General features: G+C 40.2%; 1 protein-coding gene across 6 annotated transcripts in view; it reads right to left on the bottom strand.

The window, feature by feature from the left end:
• Positions 1 to 21825, bottom strand: part of MTA1 (metastasis associated 1) — an 81036-nt gene that overhangs the window by 56370 nt on the left and 2841 nt on the right. For 3 of the 6 annotated variants that reach the window (XM_062616238.1, XM_062616240.1, XM_062616241.1), the window contains exons 1-3: positions 9100 to 9145; positions 8807 to 8874; positions 6349 to 6442 (exon numbers count right to left, since the gene is read on the bottom strand). In XM_062616238.1, the coding sequence (XP_062472222.1) occupies positions 6349 to 6442; positions 8807 to 8874; positions 9100 to 9130 (193 nt within the window). In that variant the 5' untranslated portion in view covers positions 9131 to 9145. Of the gene's footprint in view, positions 1 to 6348; positions 6443 to 8806; positions 8875 to 9099; positions 9252 to 21825 lie in introns of those variants that run through there. The other 3 variants (XM_062616243.1, XM_062616242.1, XM_062616239.1) reach the window with 3 other exon arrangements.

The following is a 21825-nucleotide window of genomic DNA, read 5'->3' as shown; positions in this document are numbered from 1 at the left end:
CAGAAAGGAGAGATCTCCATTTTATAAAACACTAAAACTGCACTCAGTTTTAAACAGGCCACCATTACACTGAAGGGGGTGACATAAAATTATGTACCCTTCAGGTTCCCCACAGTTTATCAGTATTATTGTCCTGGAAAAAGACCCATGGTTCATATGCCCCTCAGGTAAGCTGCTCCAGAAAGGAAGGAAAAAAAATAGTAGTATAATTAAACCCAACTACAACATACAATAGCTCTTATATCACATGAGCTGTTAAGCATACAGCAGTATGCACTTACATTTTAGTATTTTCCTAGGAACTAGAACACCAAATTTACATTTGTGCCATGGTTTCATGGTTCTGCAATTTATTTACTGAAGTGGATTCTGTTTTAGTTGAAAATTAATATTGTGGCTGCTGACCTACACTATAAATATACCAGCAGTAATCCACAAACAAGTCAGTTTAAGTTCCAAGGTAGCCTGCCTTAAAACCGAAGGATACACAAATGAAAAGGTATTCACTCCTGCACTTACAACAGTTTTGGATAATGGGAGTAGTGCACTGTGTAATGCAGGAAAAATAACATTAGGAGCAACCTAAAATACTTAATATCTTCAGTATATTTAATAACCTAAAGGTTTTTTTTTTAAATTACATTTAAAGAAAAAATAGATATAGCAACCACTTTGTGCCAATCAAATCTCAAAGCAAAATGAAACCACCCAGCACAACCAAGCTAATCTTGGGAACTGCATCCCTTCAGTTAGGCTTGTCTTCCAACTACTGTTTTATTTATGTGCCCAGCTTTTGTAATAAAGTAAGGAAGGTGGGAAGCACGCATTTTCTTCTCATGTCAGCCCTGCTATGCACAGCTTTTCAAAATAAAAATGCACAATACTTTTCTTCTTAAAAACATTACAGATATTTCTACAGGTAACAAACAACTCCCCCACATGCAGAGATAAAATTGTCATAGTTCCCAAAGACAGATTTAGGAATATTTCAAGAAATGACACAAACAAATCTACACAAGCATCTTCCCTCTTTTTTCACAGCCATGATTTAGTACTGAAGAGAATGAATCTAGTAAATAATTTTGAAACCAAGGGAAGATGGAGAGAATACAGGACTGGATCCAGTATTGGCTGTGAGAAATAAGGACCATGGTCTTAAAAAAAATATAAAAATATATATAAGAAATCTTTTCAGAAAGACTTGCCTGCATTTTTTTAAGGTACTGCAGAATAAGTGGTACAGGAATCAGAAGGTGCAGTATATTGGGACTTCAATCATCTCACAAAGCTCTACTTCAAAATTAATCTCTCTGCTTGATAGATGTGCTTGTGCAGATTTAAAACTAAACATTTTGTCTTATATACAAACAGTAATATATTAGCTATGCAGAAGTAGCCAGTGGAATGATGCAAGGAGTGTATTAGATTAAGTATTATTTGATATTTGATGATAGAATCATTAATAGCACATTAAACAAAGCTTGAAGATAACTTATACTGGGAACAAGAGACAGGCAGATTGGACACAAACAGCAAGACTCGTGTGAAAGCTAACACGTATGGGGAAAAATAATTAGAGTAAACTTGGAGTTGACAGAAGAAACCCAAGAGGCAGTAATTGTAATTTAAAATGGCTGGGTGTGAGATGTGAAATTAAACATCAATATTTGCTAGACACTAGAAAGAACATCAATTTGCTATAGATCAGATTGGGCTCTACAACAGAGGTAGAAAGCACCAGCCCTTTCTCAGCATTCTGGGTGTTGTACAAGTAGCTACATGGCAGAATTCAGAAACACACAAACACAAACAAGGTACAGAAATTAGGTTTAGAGAGCACAGAAGGTTGTCCAGCTTGGGAGACGGTCTCAAAAGACTGTCACAAGAGAATTAGTTAGCATGCTTATCACTAACAAAAAATGTAAAGAGAAGAAAAAAAAATTAGGGTCAAAACATTGGGAAACACAGTAAAGTCAGCACTAGTGACCTGCATAACAGTTCCCTTGGTAGCAAAGGAAGCATCAACTTAAAGCTTAAACAGCTCAACTAAGCAGCTTGGAAGGACATTACAGAAGTGTTGCATATGACGAAATGAACAATATAACACCACATTCCTTCTCCCAGGTCCAGTTTCAAACAGTTTATGTTAAGCCTCAGCCTTATTTTCTCACTACAAAAAAAAACCCAGATATTGATTCCTAGCTATAGAAAATATCATGAAAGTTTTAACTACTAGAAATCCTTATACCTTGACACTTCAGAAGGAATTTGCTACATTATCAAGACATCACACTACAATCCCTTCCAAAATGTCTTGCGACCATCTTTTGCAGCCATGGCTGCAATTACAGGTAGCATACAGAGCAAACAGACACCATTTGGGGCACTTAGCTCATCTTTCCTCACTGCACCAGCCCTAGAAGAGAAAAAACAGTTTTCTCCTCTCAGCAACAACAGAGCCAAAGTGTCACTAGTGGATTAATGAATTTGACTCCTCTTAAATCTGCATATGTGGTATTGGGAGAAAATAGAGAAGGGGAATAAAATGGAAGAAATAAATAAAAAGAACTAATTTGTGAAGCTATTGCCAAGCTGCATTTAGACTGGTGTTATCTAAAGTTAAAACACAACAAAATCCAAACAAACCCCAAATTCGACAGCCCCCCTACCTGTTTAGGCACAGAGGTCTCATGGACTGATTGAGCAATGGCATTTCACTGCATCAACACATCTTTTTAGAAGCTTTGGCACATAAAAAAAACATGCTGCCATGTGTGCCTGGCACCCAAACATCACCTGCTGAAAACTAACCATAAACCCACCAAACTGGCCAGCAATAACTTACCAGTTCTTCAACCACTACCAACTAGACACTCATTGTTTTACAAATCAGGATAAATATTTTCAATGAAGCATACACTGTGGTCATAAGACAGATCACAACCATCTGGAGATGGCTGGGGGTGGATCATTAGAAGGGAGGATAAGAGGTCGTATTCCTGCTGTTGGAACACTTTTAGTTGATTATACAAGACATTATATAGAAACTACATATATATAAAAAATACATAGTCACAGCACCCAACAGTCGCTTGAGGAGTAAACCATCTTTATTACTTTTCTTCCCTCAAGTTCTGCCTGCAATTTTGTTTGCACACATTTATCTTAAACCACTACAAAGTCTCTGGGCAAGAACACTGAACAGTCTCCTACTGGTGAAGCAGGTTCGTTTCAGAAAGAGGCGGAGAAATTCCCTAGAATAATTTGTGAGGTCATTAAAGAGGTCACTATTTTTACAAATAAAAAGAGCTAACAATGTATGGAAGCCTTTATAAGGCTGAAAGATTTATAGGACAGACCAGACAAGCTTTATATCATATGATAAAAACAGTAAGATCACAGACCAAATCCAAGAATCAGGTTGCATACATCATGTGCTAATTTACAGTCACCAGCTATAGAATAAGGTGCTTCCAACTCATTTCTCTTTATAAAGAATTATGAGAAAAGATAAGGTACCTCAGACTTCTCTGTCTCAGATATCTGATGGATTATACAAGCTAAGGCATAAGTGGGTTTTGCTTTGTTTTTTGTTTTTTTTTCCCCCCCTGTAAATCTTGCAGCATTCATTTCACAATCATATCTTTTTCCTTCCTTTATTGTAATATTACAAAATAAACACACACTTTTCCCATTCATCCTCTGGCCATATCTTGCCATTACTTGGTCTCTCACTCCACTGACCTCAACAGTAGATCTAAAATAAAGGCATCTTAAACAGAAGACTGTGTGAATCCAGAAATGTCTGCAGTCAGAATGCTCCATTAATCAGCTGAACAAAGGCAGTTAAAAGATCAGTGATGCAGATACGTACATCTACTGCAAATGCATCAAAATGAGGCAACAGGAGACTTTATGGAAATGAACTCAAAGTCAATGACAGTGCTGGTATCTGTACTAGAATCTTAACATCCACAAAATTCAATTTCATTATATCACACAGGTTGTAGATGGTATTTTTTTTTTTCAGAATAAAGAACTAATGCTGCCCAAAAGCTTAATTTTATTTTCTTCTCCCTCTGTAAGAAGAACGGAAGCCACACAACAGCACATCTATCCAAATAAATGAAAGCCATTTAGAAGCAATTTTATTCTGTAATAGAAACATACTGGAAAAAAATGTTAGTTACTAATGAAATTTACACTAAGAGACAGCCTCAGTTGTCTCTGGTGGTTCTATTAATAGGATTGTGCTATAGAAGAATTTTACTATGAATATGAACAATGAATTATTTGTTAGCATTAAAAGAAACCCTTCAATTTCCTATCACAAAAAAAAAAAAAAATCAGCCTTTGCAGGTTCAAAGAGCATTTATATGAGTTCAAATACTTTCCACTTTCAGCCTCAGACATGCATTTCTTTGAATCATTCCTACCTGCTTCCTTTACTAAATCTAGTGAAGTGAGACACAATAAAGGAATCAATAGTCATGTTTATGGTGAAGCTCCTACTAAGCTTCAGTATTCTCTGATAAAATGAGTACTGTGCACTGAAGAGATACCAAAAAAGCTTTGCTACCACAGTTCTGCAACACAGCCAAATCTCATCTCAGTACCACGTGATTTTTCTCCCAAGGTATGGTTGCAATAGAGTGACTTACTCGGACTTGAAACTACAACCCAAAACATTGAAATTTATCAACAAGGGGCTAGTTTTGCTGCATGCTTTCTGCAATGGCACTACAGCACTGAGAAAACAGCAAGACATAATATTGTTAAAACTGAGTATCTGATTTAATCAATCCTCATACAGTCCAGCTATGTAGATCTTCATTACACATACATCACAGTCTATTCATATGTACACCAAGAAACACACTAAAAAAACAATGCTGCTTGGCAGCCAAGTCATAATATTGATATGCCAGGATCTGACTGCTTCTTTTTCATTAATGTATGTGCCTTGAATTACATGGATTGATACGGTTGTCCATACTTTTTGCTAGATTTTAAGCAATCTGAACTCTACTATTTGTAAGTAAAAACAGTTTAGTAACTGCACCTGCTTAGTCTTTTTCTCCCTTTAAACATGCCTAGTTTCATAACTGTTTTGTTAGTACTATATCCATTATTTTGCAAGGATGGAACAAAAGAGATGAATTGACAGAGGAAGGTGTAATGAAACTAAATCTAATTCTCACCGGCAACTAAAATGGAGTCAAACGGGCTGGAAACACCCCAGATCAAGTGCCCAAAGTCACTATTTCTTCTCTGAAGCCAGATATCCTCCCTGAGAGCCAGCTAGTGGGACCTGCTCTCCTCCTTTCTAATTTATAGTGTATAGATCTATAGCAGCTGCTTAGCTATTGGGGGTGGGGAGGTTGGGGGTGGAATTTGTGGGGTTTGTTTTTTTTTTAAACCATCCGAATTTTTCTTGCAGTATATTGCCTTGCAGATTCATATTGGCAAGCATCTAATCTGTACTGACACAGAACTATTTTTTGCATGCACTTTCTGGCATTTTAAAACTGTTTCTATAACTGAAAGAATCATAACACGAAGTTTTTGTTGAGAACTAAGTTTCCATCTCTACTCAATGAGGTACCTCACATGTCTTTGATCTCAGGAGAGGAGTAAATGCCAACCTAAGTTAACAAAAAATCCTAAAAAATAATAAAAATCAAGAAATAAGTTACATGGCACACAGGCAAGGGAGGCTGATGCAAGGTAGAATGAACAGCTCCCTGAATTTTATAACAGTTCAATTTCATGCTTTTTAATTAATTTTTAAGTAACTACGGCATTCAAAAAAAGTTTTCAAGTCTACTCTCAGCACAGCCATTCTTTTTCCTAACAAAAGGACCTGAAATATTCAAAATACTAAAAGTATGTCCTGAAATTCAGTGCTTTTAAAGTGTGTATACTGAGCATGTTCAGACAATAGCTGTGTCACTACAAAAAATATTATTAATGCTGGAATTTAAAGATAATTTCTGTTATCCAACTTTCAAGTTGGTTTCCTATGATCAGTCTATCTACTCATAAAAAAAGTGTGAGCTGTTTTTTTGGGGGGGTTGTTTGCTTTGTTTCTTTTTTAATCTAGTAATCAAACCAAATAATTAGAAGTAATAGGAGACAGGGAGAATACTTCTTCTCATCCCCAAAATGAAGAAATTCACTTCTGTGAAGAAGGTAACTGAACTCAGCCCTAACTGAAAACTTATGTCCTGTCTGAGATTAATAAGGACATTTAAGAATAATAATACTGATACTTGTTATTATAACATTAAAGTTCTATTCAAGTTTGGCAATTTTGTGTAGAAGAAATATGAACACAAACAAGCTTACTTGCATGTTTGTCGGCCAATACAATCAGTGTACTTGATATGTCTCTTCTTCTGTAGAAACATACCACCTTTGCTTCCACATTTCCATTGGCAGTCTGAAACAGGAAAAGAGAAAAATTGAGCACAAATCAAGGACTGAACTGTATGTGCACCAAATGACAAATATCATACATAATGTGGAATTTTGTACAAGACCTACACAGCTCTTGTACCTTCTACCTTCTAGTACTCTCCAGCTGCACACATCTAATCTAACAACACAGAGACCCTGGTGTAATCAATTCCAGGATAGGGAAACAAAGTTTGGCCTTTTCCTAATTGTTTCTGTGGGATCACCATTTTCAGCAGTTGCAGATGTTTCAAGGGGCAAGATATACCACTTACCTGCAGTTACAACATATTTACATGCCACTTTGGCACTTTTCAGGTAGTGCCTACATTAAGTAGAACTCAAAAGCATTTTTAAAATCCTAATAAAAAAGCTGTGAAACATAACAACAGAATTCACATTCAGGCTGTTCTCCAAACTCTGTTGGACAGTAGGAAAGCAAAAGAACTCAGCCATTATTCTTTCAGAAAATGTTTTCTTTCCCTGACAGCACTGGTGAGCTAAACAATGACCAACACAAAAAAACATTCAAAAAGGAGAACCAAGGAAGCTGCACCAGGAAATAAACTGTAAACCATTGGCAACATACAAAACGGTCTGAATTTTTCAAAGGTTTGGGATTTTTTTCTTAAAACTCTTAAAATGTGATCATCAATCACTTGTAAGATGGCACCTGCCAAATTCTGAAAGTGCATTTATACAAACTTAGGGGAAAATGCACCTACTGGTGTGTAACAGCCAATCTACTGCCTCTAAAACAAATCGGCAAATAATTACAACTTAACTTCAAGGAGTTGTATCCTACTACTGAAGAGGCCTTTGAAACCATGATGACAGTGCTCAGCTTCAGAAACCAGAAGCTTGCGGCTAAGATGTGAACGGAGGAAATGTTTCATCTCTTATACTATTGGTTTTCCTAGCACAAAGAAAGGAAAGGGGGGAAAAATCCCAAACAAACAACAAACCCCAACAAACAAACAAAAAGAAAAAAAAACCAACAGCCCAACAATCGACACAAATATTTGTCCTTGCAGCCTAAATGTTTTTGGTACAGAGCCTGAGGAACTTCTACCCTTTTCTGTTAAATAATTAGGAAGGTTTGAATTTTGAGGAACTAAAGCAGAAAGGCAAGAGCTTTCTTGCTAAAACACAGATAGATACATTGTAGAACTCTGTATTTCATTTAATTGCCTGAACTTCATTTACACTCAGCGAAAAAAAAAAAGGCAACTCTAGATACGCAATTCACTTCAACCTGAAAGACTTACTTCAAAGCATGAATCAGGGAAACTACAGCTCAAGCGAGAGCTGCACCCAGATGAGAGACCCAGGCTGAAAGTTATTTTTTTTCAAAGGGGGTAAGAATGAAGAGAGAAAGAGCAGCGGAAAACAACTCTTTCCTAGAAAGTGGTCAGCCCCCTGTAACTGGTGGAATACAGCTATCGATACCCTCATGGCTATGTATCCACTGGGAACATTTTAAGAACTTGATCTTGCTTCATTAATGGAGGAGAGACAGAAGTATTTCTGTGAAAGACCTCCAATAAAAAGGAGGGGCTACAAGAATATTCTAGCCTTCACATTCTTTGTCATTATATTGATGCATTTTCTCTTCCAAATAGCTGGTTTAGAAAGACCTGGTTTTCCTTCACTGGTGGCTGAAGAAAAAGATCTAATTTTAGTCAGTTAATTTAAATCCAAAACAGCGATGTCATATTCCTTTGGGGGCGCGGAGAGGCTGCAGTTGATACACTGGTACTAAACCTCAGAAAGCAGCATGTTTAGCATACCGCTAAAAACTCCAGAACACTCTCTCCCACCCCTTATATAGGTAAGATTTCAGCATCGAGGACTTCAGCTGGCTTCCCACACACAAACTACCATGCTTCCCTTTTAGATACAATAAAAAGGAAATCTGGCAGATGAAATGATACACTGGCCCAAAGACAACCAGCAAAGACAAAGTCTGAGGAAGCAGATAATAGCTCCCAACTTTCCTGTGGAACAAGGCTCCCCAAGAAAGATCAAATTACAAAACTCTCCATCCTCTAGGCAAACTATTATCTTCATATCACATGATCCTGGCACAGGATTGAAGAACTGTAGAAATTTCCTGCCCTACAGGTGGGCATAACCACCTTGAGAATGACCTACTGCTGACATGCAGTCCTTTCATACCAAAGGAGAACAATCCAGCAGGTCTCAAAGCATTCCAGAAAATTATTAGAACAAAAGTATTTTTAAGCTCCTAATTACCAGAGAACTGCTAAAGAATTGGTTTGATTTTAATCAAATCAAACAGATCATAAATTCAATTAACTTCAAAGACTTGATGGAAAAACTTGTTTACCTTATTGAGCTCTTCTATTCTTCGTATCAAATATGGGTTACTTGAAGAATTCTCAAAGTAGACATAATCTGACAAAAAGAAAAAAAAAAAGCTCTTTAAAATATGAACTGCTAAAAAAATTGAATCAAAACCTCCTATGCATACCTGTTAAGAGACATCACAGCAAATTCATTTCTTGGCACAACCAGTATTTCAAATGTTCCTACCAAATCCAGGATTTTAAGAAAGGAAATATAACCCCCACGCCAGTATAAGGAACATTTATTAGTGCAATCTGAAGGCAATAAACTCACTTTCAGGGGAAAAAAAAAAATACTCTAGCATCAGCCTTGAAAGCAAATCATATGATCTTCATTCTCTCTCTGATTGTTTCCACTTTGATCACACTGTTGTCTTTACTTGCTTCCTCTTCTTATCAAAATCCAACCACTTCTCACCAGCAATACACGTGGTCTTTCCCTTTCCACTCCAACACATATTACACATTTTACACATATTGTCCATTTACTTAGAGTACAAACAGTTTTATTCTTTCTTTCTCCTTTATCTTTCTCTCTACTTCCTGGTCATTTACACTTACTTCAGAAGCCAAACCCTAAGCCTTAAGAGAGGCAAAAAAAGAGGGCTGAATTCACCTCCCTGCTGCAGCCACACATCCTCGCATACAGATCTAACAACGGTTCCTTCAAGACTATTTACTAAATTCAAGACTATTTCCCTTCAGATTTCCCAGCCCATTATTATTTGGAGTCAGAACACAGTGGAAAGACCCACAGCCCCTGGGCATGACTCAGATAATCTTCTGCAATGAAGACATCAGCATGATGCTCCAACAATGAATGGGTTTTTAGCAGTGCTCGCCTTTTGTAAACAGAGACAACTACTAACACTGTTAGCATAAATCTCCTCAAAATGTTTGTTAAAAGGGCAGTCAGTATCAGAGATATTCTTACCAACTCCCCAGCTCAGAGGAAGGAGGAGATCCCTGTTCCTGAAGAGCTGCACCATGAGTTAACCATTCCCCTCTTATCCTCAGGGTGTCCAAGGAGGTACAGAGTATTCACCCTTCACATCCTGCAGAAGCCCTTCAAATTCCTCAGGTCAAGCTGCTCAAGCTCCTGACATCGATCTGAGACTACTGCTTTAGCTCCTGTTATCTACAGGTGTCTCTGGAGTTAACATGCCAAGCTACCCGCTATGAGACACAAGAGCACAACAGGGACCGCTGGCCCGGTGACATAGAAGGAACTGCAGCTTGCACGACCTGCCAACAACTCAAGTGTCTTCATGTTCCCTCAGCAGGGATGGCGTGCCTTGGGAGACAGGTCACCAGTTGAGAATCCCAGGGGATACAATCCCAAGAGCGATAAAAAAGCTTCAAAGCTCTTGTCTTCCCAAAACCTATGTCACGTGCCACGAGTTGCAAGGATACCTTGCAATGAAGTCTCAACACGGTCTTGAAGTTGTGAGTGACAAGGCTGTGTGATGCCAATCCTCAAACAGTGCACACCTGGAGTCATCTAACCATGCATACTGTAACCAGGGCTAATAAGGCATAGAAGCACTCGCTTGTTTTTATATATGTATAATTTTTGGGCATTCAGTTGTCCACACTTCTCAGACTGATCATCAGCCATCTTCATGCACACTAACATGCATGTGAGTGACTCCACAACTTCCATTCCAACTCCCAGAGTTGGGTCTTTCTAAATGTCACTTCCCTGCAGGCTTTAGACTGGAAAATGGTCTCATCTAAGGAATTCAGATTGGACACCTGGTTTGTAGAAAACAAAGTTACCGGAAATGGTTAAATAACCCAAGTAACCAGATCCTAAATTTCCACTCCCAAGCACCAAACGGAAAACAACATTACTATGACCAACTCTACCAGAAGTCCCAAACCCAAACAGATACTGTGCAACATCAGCAACAACAACTGCTGGCTGAAACAACGACGGGCATTAAGCAATTTACAGATCTGCAGAGTAAAGGGATATCTTTTTCCCTCACAACAGAACCATCCATGACACAACAAAGGAACTGCAGTGGAGGATATGGAAGCTTTGAGGTACTTCCATGCTCACTGGCCACTTCTCAAGGCTCCACCACCTGAAGAAAGGATGAGTTCTTTCCCTCCAGCCCTCTCATTACTCCCAAGACAACCTGCTAACCCTCACCTCAGGTAGTTCGGATGAGGCTGATGCAAAAATCTTACATTTGTGAACACTGTGACTAAAAGTTAAAAGGAAATGTCAATCTCTTCCTTGAAAATACAATCTTGTCAATTCTATGGATTTCAGGCGACTAAGAACTTTTTTTTGCATGCATATATGTGCATATATTCTCACAGACATATTTTCTACCCCAAGTGAACATAAAATCCATTTTTCATGTAACACTTATTGATTGTAGAATCTGGCATGGATTTAAAGAAAGCTTATCACAGATGAATGGTTTCCAAAAAACAGCTCACAGTGGCATCCAACAGTTTTGAATAATAAACCCCCCAAAATACTTGTTTTGCTCAGCAGAGGAACACCCCAAACCCGCATTCCATGATCAGCAACTGCAAACAATGCTCACACAAAACAGCCAACTGCTCACTGCAGAACCGAAGCTGTCCCACGGGATGCTTCAAGAGCTGACACATGACAGTGTGGAGGTGCATACTTAGACCAATGCCTGATGACTTCATCATGTCACAAATGCACAGCCTAGTACATCTCATCCACGTTTTAGACTAATGCCACAACTATGTTAAGTGTACCACCAGTAGCTATGCAACTCATGAAGACCTATTTCCTGTTACTCAAATTACCTGGAAAAGAGTTTCTTCCTCTCTGCAAGTAATGCAGAGTGCCCTGCAAATCACATAAACCAGAATGCGAGCAGATCAGAGGGGAGTAATTTGCATTTTTCACAGAGATTTTAAATACTTTAACTAAAATTAAAATGCGACCCTGCACAGAGAAATGCTTGAATTACTCACTGTTCCACACATGTAACAAGGAAATTTCAAGTTCAACAAACCGCTCTCCAAAATGATGCCTTAGCAGGGGAGAGCACTCTAAAAATTATTCCACAAGAAACAAAAAACATGAAGGTTGGCTTCCTGCACACCAGGTTTAAAGGATGCCTAAACCATGCTCCACTGACCCCTACACTCCAAAATACCTCCTCTCCCCATGAGCTGCAGTTCCCTTTCATTTCCAACTTCCTCCCCATACCATGGAAGAGCATCCTTCTCATAATGCCTACCCAGCTAATACTATTACTTTTGCTTTCAGGACAGTAGCTACAACTGCCTACACACACAGATACACTGGGTAACAGAAACCCTCTACAGTGTCCCAGCAACCCAGTTTACAATGGGGGACATCCTGTATGCGCACAAGTGCCTGAGTCTTTGTGCTCTAGGCTAAAACAGAGGATAGGGAAAGAGACAAAACTAACAGATCTCTAAACAGCAGGAAGAAACCCATCTCAGCTCTTGCCACAGAACAGGAAGGAAAGAGTACACTAAAACGAAATACAAGGTCTAGGGACAGAAAAGTAGAGCCTCATAACAAGCAAAGCAAGTCAGACCCTTCAGTTGGCAATCCTTGCTAATCTATTTGCTTTCCTACTTACACAATTGAAGAAAAGGACTAGCCTATCCACTCCGCAGCCCACAAGCACAGTGTGTGTCCTTACAAACCACAACCACCATAAAACACATGAAGCTCACCCCTTACCACCAAACTGCCTGAACAAAGGTTGGCTCAGGCTGGCAATTCAATCCCATACCTTCACAACAGCTTGCAGCTTAAACTCAGAGTCCCTGACTTAATCAGCCATGCATCCACATCACTGTAATTAACAGCATCACTCATGCACACTACAGAATTATCCTGTGATAAGGCTAAAACAATGACTGAGGATCGTGGCAATACCATAAGATAGTAGGGATCATCACACATATCCTAACCTTCTGACCAAAACTCAAGATGTTTTTCTTCCTTTTGCCTACACTACTATAGAGTAGAAGTACCTCCATACATAAATCTACCCCAAAACCCTTTATATCTCATACTATTTTTTTTTCCTCAAGTTGAGAAAAATGTGTAACTTACTAGAACGTGATGCTGTATTACACAGGTACTGAACTGCTGGAACACACTGAAAGGAGCACACTTGCAACAGAATGACAGCCTACAGTAAAACAATTGTTCTCAATTAGCAGTAAACAAACTTTTGGTTTGCTCTCGTATCCTTTTAAGACATCACTGCAAAAAAGCTTCCCTTCTGCCCTCTTCAAGCCGTTGATTAAGTCTACGTCGGTCCATGGAAAAGAAAATCAGGAGGGGGTACCACAAAAGAAAGAACACTGTCTGGAGGTCATATGTTTAGAAGATTAGACATGTCTGAGCTACCTAATAACCTTATGGGCTTTTAGGCAATCAAGCTGCAAAAATGCCCAAAAGTATTTTTATCCTTCCCAACTTACATCTGCCTTTCAAGCTACAAATGCTGAGGACCGACCATGCTGAATACTCCCCACCTTACCTCCAGAAAGTCCTACGCAGTGCATACAGCATCAGCCTATGGATGTACCTGGGACACAAGGAAGGCTGAAGCCTTCCCCTTCCCACGCTCACTACCACTTTTGGGCAGAATGTGCATTTCCAGACGTGATAAAGAAGCAACTTCACAGTTGCAAGTATTTCCCCTGCCCAAACCACAAAGTTGCTGCTCTGAATTAAAGATAAGCATCAAGAGAGTGCATAAACTTAAGATGACCTGCCTACTTTATGACTTCTCTTACGGAAAATACATGTCACCTCATACTCTGGGTTTCCAATTCAACTCTGGGCCAGTTTCTTTCAGCAAGCTCCAGTTTTCAAATTATTCAGTAGCTTGGTCCTGAATCTGTCAATCACTTTACATTTTGGATAATACAATCCCTCCTGATCTACTACGTTCTTGCGTAAAAGGAAGCTGGAGGGGTTACACTGCCTTCGGCCTAGAAGTCAAGCACTCTCACCTGGCAGACCCAGGTCCCATTGCCTTCTGGCTGTTCAGAGCACACCACCATCCACAGCAGATGTCACCTGATGAAATGTTTAGCTACAGAACAGATAGAGTTTCAAGAAAGAAAGCCTTACCAGCACAGTATTTTCATTACCAGAAATGCAAAACTGAAACAGTTGTTTCTGTTGCTATGAGGTCCAATACACATGGTGGTATACATGAACCAGGTATTTACAATTTCACAGATCAAAGGTATTAAAAATACACTGTCAGCACAAGTTAAACTTGTATTTACTAGACAGCAATATCTGTGGCTATGTACAGACAGGATACATGCTGCCCTGTCCTCAGCTTGCTATGCTATGGGCAACACACCCCTACCGCTACTCAGCTCCTTAAAAAAGGAGTGGAAATGAACAACAAGCCAAGCACACAGCATCTGCAATTCCTACAGCCACTTGGTGAGGGACATAGCAAAAGCAAGCACTGTCTCCTGCAGAAATCTCCATGCAGTTAACAGCAAACCATCGTTAAAATTTTGTGAGGGCAGGTTGAGGTACCTCAGTTAATTCAAGCTAGCTTTGCTCTTTTTTTAATCCTTGATCAAGGATTATCTACACATTCATATGGTAAACGGAATGTTCAGATTTTATTTTCTTGTAAATGTATAGAACTTGTACCTAGAAAGGGGCAGCCGAAACAACTTGGCTGTTTTGAGATGAAACCTACATATCATTTTCTGACTTGCCTCCAAAAATCCAGGTTCAATATTCCTCAAACCACAGCCCTGAAGTAGACGCAACTCACAGCAAAGTCCATGTAACAGGACTACAGACTACGCACAGACCTACAAAAATGCTGACACAAACTTTCATCAGTGTAAGCTTTACTCACACAGGAAGAGATACTACAAGAAAAATCTACCAAACCAAAACAACAAAACAAAAACGCCACACCAAACCTATGAATAAGCTGGAATGGTTACAAACAAAACCTCAAAGGTCTACTACACAGAACTCTACTCAAGCTAAGAAATATTCTTTATCCTTCTGGAGCAAAAAAAAACCCATCTAAGTTAATGACATGCAATTTGCTTGGGCAACCTAACAGCTGCTTGATCCAGTTCAAACTCTGAAACATTACGTGATTTGGAACTTCCCAAACGTCTTCTGTTCTTTGTTTTCTGTCATGTCAAAGGGGGAAGAAAAATTCCTGTCCAGCTACCTCATATAATTTTTCTTCCCGATTCTTAGTGAAACAGGGTTTATGGAACTCCATTATCCATCCATTAGTTCTTCCCTATTAACGCCTGAACCCTTTGTTTAAAACATTTCAGGGACAGAAGTCTCAAAGATAATTAAGTTCTGATCACTGTTCCCTATCTTAAAAACATAGATACTATAACTACAAGAGAAAGTGAGACAGTAAGACAGACAATTAGAGATATGAAATGGTTCCCACTTCAGAAACAATTAACAGACTAGATTTTAAAGCAAATCACTGGAGATCCCACAGTGTTTGGGGGGATTATCAAAAGAGCTTGCTTTCTTATGAACCTCCCAACACCTCTTTTGTCAGTTCTGTTCAAGGCACGTCTTGGGCTCGATTAACTTCTTATCGGACTCATTATGACAAAGTATGTTCCCATGTACGCTGGGGAAGAAGGCAGGTATTCTGTCTAGCAGCAACAATCTAGGGAGTCAAGATCTCAGCTTTGGATGAGACACTGCATTTCATACATACAGTATCTTTCCTAGTAAAAGTGTAAAATTACAAAGGAGTTGGAAGAGAAGGGGAAGAACCACACCATGGAAGAAAACACGAATTTTAGACAAATTTAACATCCTTTTTTCTGTTCCTCACAGCCCTGTTAGCTGTTTTCAGCTGCAGAAGATCTGTGGAAAAAACTGAAGAACAGTAACCTCCTAGTTCTTGTGAAGAAGAGGTGATGGGTGTCAGCTGTACTTCATGGGTTACTCTTGTTAGACAAGAACTATGCCACACTGAAGTAACTGTTATTAGTGATGCCAGCTTAAAGGAAAGGTAGGGAGACTGTGTACAAACAAGACTTGAAAAGAGAATTTGTGAGAATCCTGGAAACAAAATTAAGCTTCTAAAGTACTACCCTGAGGAAAAAGAAGCAATTCTACAGCTAGAAATCAATTACTGCAGTACAAGGAAACCCATTTCAATTAATCCACTCCCAATACCTCAGCTGTAAGCGAGGCACATTTGCATGTGGCTCTGACCCTTTAGGTTCACTAAGTCACCTCCCTCAAGCTTCCTGTAGGACAAGCATAAAAGAAATATTCCTGGAGAACCATTTTTTTATTCTCTGCTTTACATGGGCTATCTAAGCATGATTCAAAGACCTCTCAACACACAGCTCTTCTTCTGCCACTTCAACACCCAAGAATGCAGCTATACAAACATTTTGTGCCATAGCAAAGTTGTAAGTGTACGTAATTTCAGCTGCACCAGTACAACTCTTTGTGGGACAATACCATGAATCAGCCCATGGAAACAGTCCATACAGTTCTTAAAAAAAACAAAAACCTTTCCCCTAAGGTGGGCTGTTAGGAAGACCAGGATTGTCTGATTTACAGAAGAAACACAGAAACACTTGAGCAGACAGAGAAACTGGTAAGAAGAGAACTTCTTAAATCACGGGGGCGAGAGGGAACAGACATAGGGGAGGAATATTCTCAAACTGCACCCTAAAAGTCTTCTCTAGCAGCCAAGAGAACAGCCTGCTCCATTGCAATTTTCATTGCTAAGGACAGATAAGAAAAACATTATTTTTCCACAAGATATCTAGGCAACATCGCAGATGAAGAGAAACCAGCTTCATTTTCCCTGCAAATACCTCAAAGAGTTGCAAAGCAAACTAAACAACAACAAAAAAGTTGTTGGTTTGTTCTTTTTCCTTTGGGCTGGTTGGTTTAAGTACAATGTTCCACTTCACTAGTCAACGTGAATTAATTTCTTGGGCCATGGTATGACAGTATATTAAGTCCAGAGTTAGGAGTTTCAGTGCCAGATCAAAACTATCATGACTTCACAATTTAAAACATGGATGAAGTATAAATTCCTGCCATAGTTTTGCAGATGTTTCTTCAAACAAGAGTGCCAGTGAGGCTGATTCATCCCCCGCCCTCTCATACCACCCCCTCAAGTTGTGACATCTTCTCCATGGATGGAGGAGACAGGCACACACATGGGAAACCTGACTAGGAACACACCCCAGTCAAAAAAACTGTCTCCCAACCAAACCACTTCCCTGATGTGCTTCACTGCACAACCACACTGAGCTGTGTTAAGCCCAGCTAAGGAAACAACGTGAGGACAGTAACCAGTGCCTGCAAGCAGACGCACCTTACATCTACACCTCTACCTAAAGAAACATCCACAGAAACAGTCTCACTTGGCTGGTTCAAATCTGCTCAGATGTTGACAACTTAACTCTGTAAGGACAAGCTCTGTGCTAAATCAGGCATCATCTGCTCACAACACACTAACTTTATGCTTAGTCAAGTATCGTCTGTCCTCCTACATCTTGCATAAAGGCATGAAGTCCCCAAATTAACTAGAGCACATCATGAGCAATTTAACAGAAACGTTACCATGAGCCACATTCGCCACAGATCAGGATTGGTGATCTGGCACCGCACAGAACCAGAGCTGTGAAATCCAAGGTGCTAGGAAGGCTAAACAGCTTGCGAGTAGCACACATGTAAAAGACTGGAGAAGCCTACATTTTTTCTTTCACTTGCAAACTCACTTTAAAGCTGCCAACTAACTTCTTCGCTTTACTTCATTGATCAATGTCAAGTAAAAATTGCCTCAGCAATAATTCTCCTTCCTAAAGATGATCCAGCCAAAGAACTGGGAAAGGAGAACATGTGCATGCTTCTTTCTGGGCTGGGCCACACTGCCTTAAGGCTTCACTGGTGATTTGGAGGTCCTTCACTGGTCCTTCTAAATTTGGTTTTACAAGTAAAGAGAAGAGGAGGAATCATAACAATTCTAAGTAACGCTCTGAAGCAGGGCCTCTTTGTATATTATATCTACAGCAGTGAGCTCTGAGATAATAAAGACCTAGAACTGTAATATCTTGTAAGAGCAGCTTTCCCAACAGTTCCAGTTATCTAAACCTCATGGGAAATGCAGGCAAAACAGCCAGAGGCTTGGTAACTTACCTATTTGAGGATTTAAAAAATAATGATCTGGCAAAGCAGTAAGACATGGTGTAAAAACTCCTGGCTTGGTGCAGAAAAAACACTGACTTAACAGATGACTTGTTGCCAGAAGACGTGCAGAACTAGGAGGAGGTGACCTCCAACAGTTCATATCCATACTTCAAGAGACATTAAGACTCTATAGTTATTTAAAGTTAGGATGCTTAAACATCAGAAGTTGCCAGAAAAACAGCTAGTGAAAGAAAGGACAATCTCTCCCATTCACCCAAAAATCTCAATAGTTAAACAAAAGAAGATCCTTAAAGAGTTTAAAAGTCCCTTTTCCACAATTTCTTATCAAGTGTCTTTTATTCACCATCACTGAAAGGCAAAATACACAAAGATGTCCGGTTGGGCTCCGAAGGCTGCCAACAGGGTGCAGGCCCACCAAACCACTGCCAGCCCCCCACGCGCAGTGCAGGCTGTGCCCCCATCCCAGCCCCCCCACCAGCCACCCTGCTTAAACTCACTAACCCAGCAGAAAACTGTCCCGATTGCTCAGTAGACCTTCTAAACGGCCAGTGACACCAGTGTGGCCAAAGAGGCAGCCAAGGAAAGTGAGAAGAGGCAGTAGGTGAGCATCACCCTTTCCTGCCTCTGGCAGAAGCAAGCTTAGTGCTTTCTCTCCATTTTGCCAGCTGCAAACAGCTTGAGAGCTATTACAAATCCACAGAAGGTGCATCAATACCATAGTTACAGGTCTAGCCCCCAAACACACCTGAGCTGGCTGACAACACACTCCCCACTATGCAGCATTTCCCAATTAAAGACTAATGAATGCTGAAGCAGTCCAATACAGACGAGCGGGGGAAGGAAAGGAAAACTGTAAAACGCAAGATAAACTTGCGTAACTACAATGAAAGGAAAAGATTAAGAAACCCACTACCTGGCTGTTGCTGAAAGATGATAAGCTAAAAGTTGTCCTAAATTTATCAGGGCAAATGACTACATAAAGGTATTAGTAAGTTGCAAGAAAAAACTCTCATTTTTATTACCTTTACTGGTTATTTAATACCTCTCTCCACTAAACCCACTCTCAGCTCAGGTTACCTTCAAATACCGCTCCTTCAGCTGAAAGTTAACAAAAAAAAAATAAAAATAGTACTACTAATAAAAAAAACACTACCATCAAACACAACCAAAACAGAATTATCCCACAGTACCACACCTCTTCCAACCCAAAATACATCCACCCTGATAACAAAGCAAGGAGAGGGTTTACACATGCCCTGAAGTTAAATAATCCGAATTACAGGCTCCAGATCTGGACTCAACAACATGCTTCCATGTGAGCTTCCTTAGAAAGTTTGTACTTCAGTTCTTCATCAGGAAAAGCAGAGAAGACTGTTGTTGACATCACTGTGATGCTAAGAGGGCCAATGCACCCATCTGCTCACAGTTCTCTGGCAGCAGTTTGGATGTCAAGAGACCTATGATGCCATGAGAGTCTGGATGCCAAAAGGGGATACATAACAGGATGGGGGCAGGTCAAATCATGGTCCTCAGCCACACATTAATAACACCCTGTAGCAACAGAGAGGTGATGCATCCTGCCATTCTTAAAAACTCTGGGGCTGGCTACGCTGCAATGAGAAGTATGACTGCAGCACACACAGGAAGAGACACCAGGTCTGATCTAGTCAGCAAGAATAACACCACCTAGTAAGTTGTGGAGCTTCAGTCGCCAGAGCACTGGAAGAACACTGCTGGGAATCTTAGGTACCTGTGCCAGGCACTGTGGGGTCATCTGCTTTAAACATGTTAGATGCAGCTAATACGTATGTGCATGACTGACCTGTGATCACATCTCCTAATGCCATATACAACTCAAAAGCTGTGATAATTTTGTAGCTGAGAACACTCTCAAACAAGAGGGTAACTCTTACAAGTCAAAAACATGTAAAAGGCTTTTCATCTAAAAGCATAAACTGACACTTGTCTTAGCAAAAGTGCTGGCTTCAGTAGTTCTTCCTCCATCCTTCCTCTCCTTTCTTTCCCCATCCCCTTGTTCCCAGAACTCCCACTGAGCCCATTCAGCTGTTCACACAGTCCCACAGTGAACCAGATCGGGTAGCTGATGCAGATTAAAAATAATCCAGGAAAAAACAAAGAGTGAGGAGGAGGGAAGGTAAAAAAATTTAAGTTCCTCAAATCAGTGCAAGATGGAAATGCAAAAATCATTGTTTCACTGAATCAGGGGAAAGTCATAGGGGCACAAACCTGCAGTGGGGCTCAATCAATTACTGCCACTAAAGAAATACTCATGGTACAATTAAACTCTCCCAGAGAAGGTGGAGACAGAATAGCTGTTGGAAAGTCTCTTGATAGGAGATGACCTGTTCTCTTCCAGGCAGCTGACACAGCACACTCCTGAAAGGGGAGCCTGGCACTAGCTAGAACAATGAACATCTCTCTCCCACATGCATTTTTTCATCAGAGGCCCCAAATTCCAGCTCAGAGGTCCCAAGCTTCTCAGATCTGGTGTTTATCCAACATTCCCATACGGTCTGTGATCATGCAGACTGCCAGGCCGCTCCATGAAGCGGCAGGCCAGCCCACCAGCTCCTTCCAAGCAGGAGCAGCCCACTCTCATCACACTGCCATTTATTTCATGGCTGTACAGCAGCTGTTAAGAAAATCTTCATTTCTGTTACACTGGAGACAGGCAACTCCAGGATTTCCTTCTGGACAACAAGTAAGATACCATACTGCATTTCGGAATTTGATACCTGGCATCTTCCTTGCACATTTAAAACCAGCTTCACACCCCCCATGAACTGTGCAGGTTATGAGTCCAGTTTGTAATGGAAACCAACCCTCTCCCCATCAGAAATGTACCAGTTGAAACCTTGCAGAAGGTTAGAGAAGAGAACCACTTGCTTTCTCTAAGCAACTCAATGCCACCAGTCAACTTACCCACAGAGGCTTAACAACAGTTCAACCTCCCCGAGCATGCTTACTCTGCTACACAACACAAAGGAGAAGACTTGCATGCCACCTTCGGCCCCCTTAGTGCAGGCTCCTCAGCTCCTCTATCTAGGAACGACAACATTAAAAGAGAGCAAGACACTCCATGTCCTCTGGAAGAGCTGTCAACTATGCATATAAATCAGTCTTTCTCAGACAAGCGCAATCCACCCCTCTGACTTCTGAAAACAAATATTCATGACGTTCATGATTGGGCCAAAAGCAACAACCATCTTTTCTGAGTCAACGCATACCTCTAAAAGCATTATTGATCCATTGTGAGCAAGCTGCTTTTGGCAGCTGTTAGGCCTGGACTTCATACAACCCAATTCGGCAGCCACAAGAATAATAACAGATTATCTGCTGAATGTTTGTCTTCCAGTGGGAAGTGTATGAAATGACTATGCACAAATCCCATTCAGGATTTAATCCTGCCCTGGAGTTCACACACAACTTCAGTGCACAAAACCGTTAGTGGGACATACCAGCACCAGAGGTCAGAAACAATTCAATAATACAAACTCCTCTGGCTCAGACTGAACAGAGCTCTAATACAGGAACAGCTGCATGCATCCATATGTTAATCTTGATAATATGTCAAACCAAGACTTCATCCATATGTACAATAATGGAGTACTGTAACCCTGGCTATTAGCCAGCTGCCTTGCCCTCTGCCCAAAAAGCTTACTGAGCAAATCTTGGACACCGTACAGGAAGGACAAGAAGGTGCCTGAGACCAGACAAAATGGATATACCAAAGGCAAACTACACCTGACTAACTTGGCTCCCCTGTCAGGATAAAAA

Source organism: Pezoporus occidentalis, unplaced genomic scaffold, assembly GCF_034315485.1.
Source record: "Pezoporus occidentalis ecotype Australia unplaced genomic scaffold, CSIRO_AGI_Poc_V1 ctg189, whole genome shotgun sequence".
NCBI classification, from domain to species: domain Eukaryota; kingdom Metazoa; phylum Chordata; class Aves; order Psittaciformes; family Psittacidae; genus Pezoporus; species Pezoporus occidentalis.
Note: the sequence above shows the minus strand (reverse complement) of the source record. Positions and strands in the feature narration are given on the sequence as shown.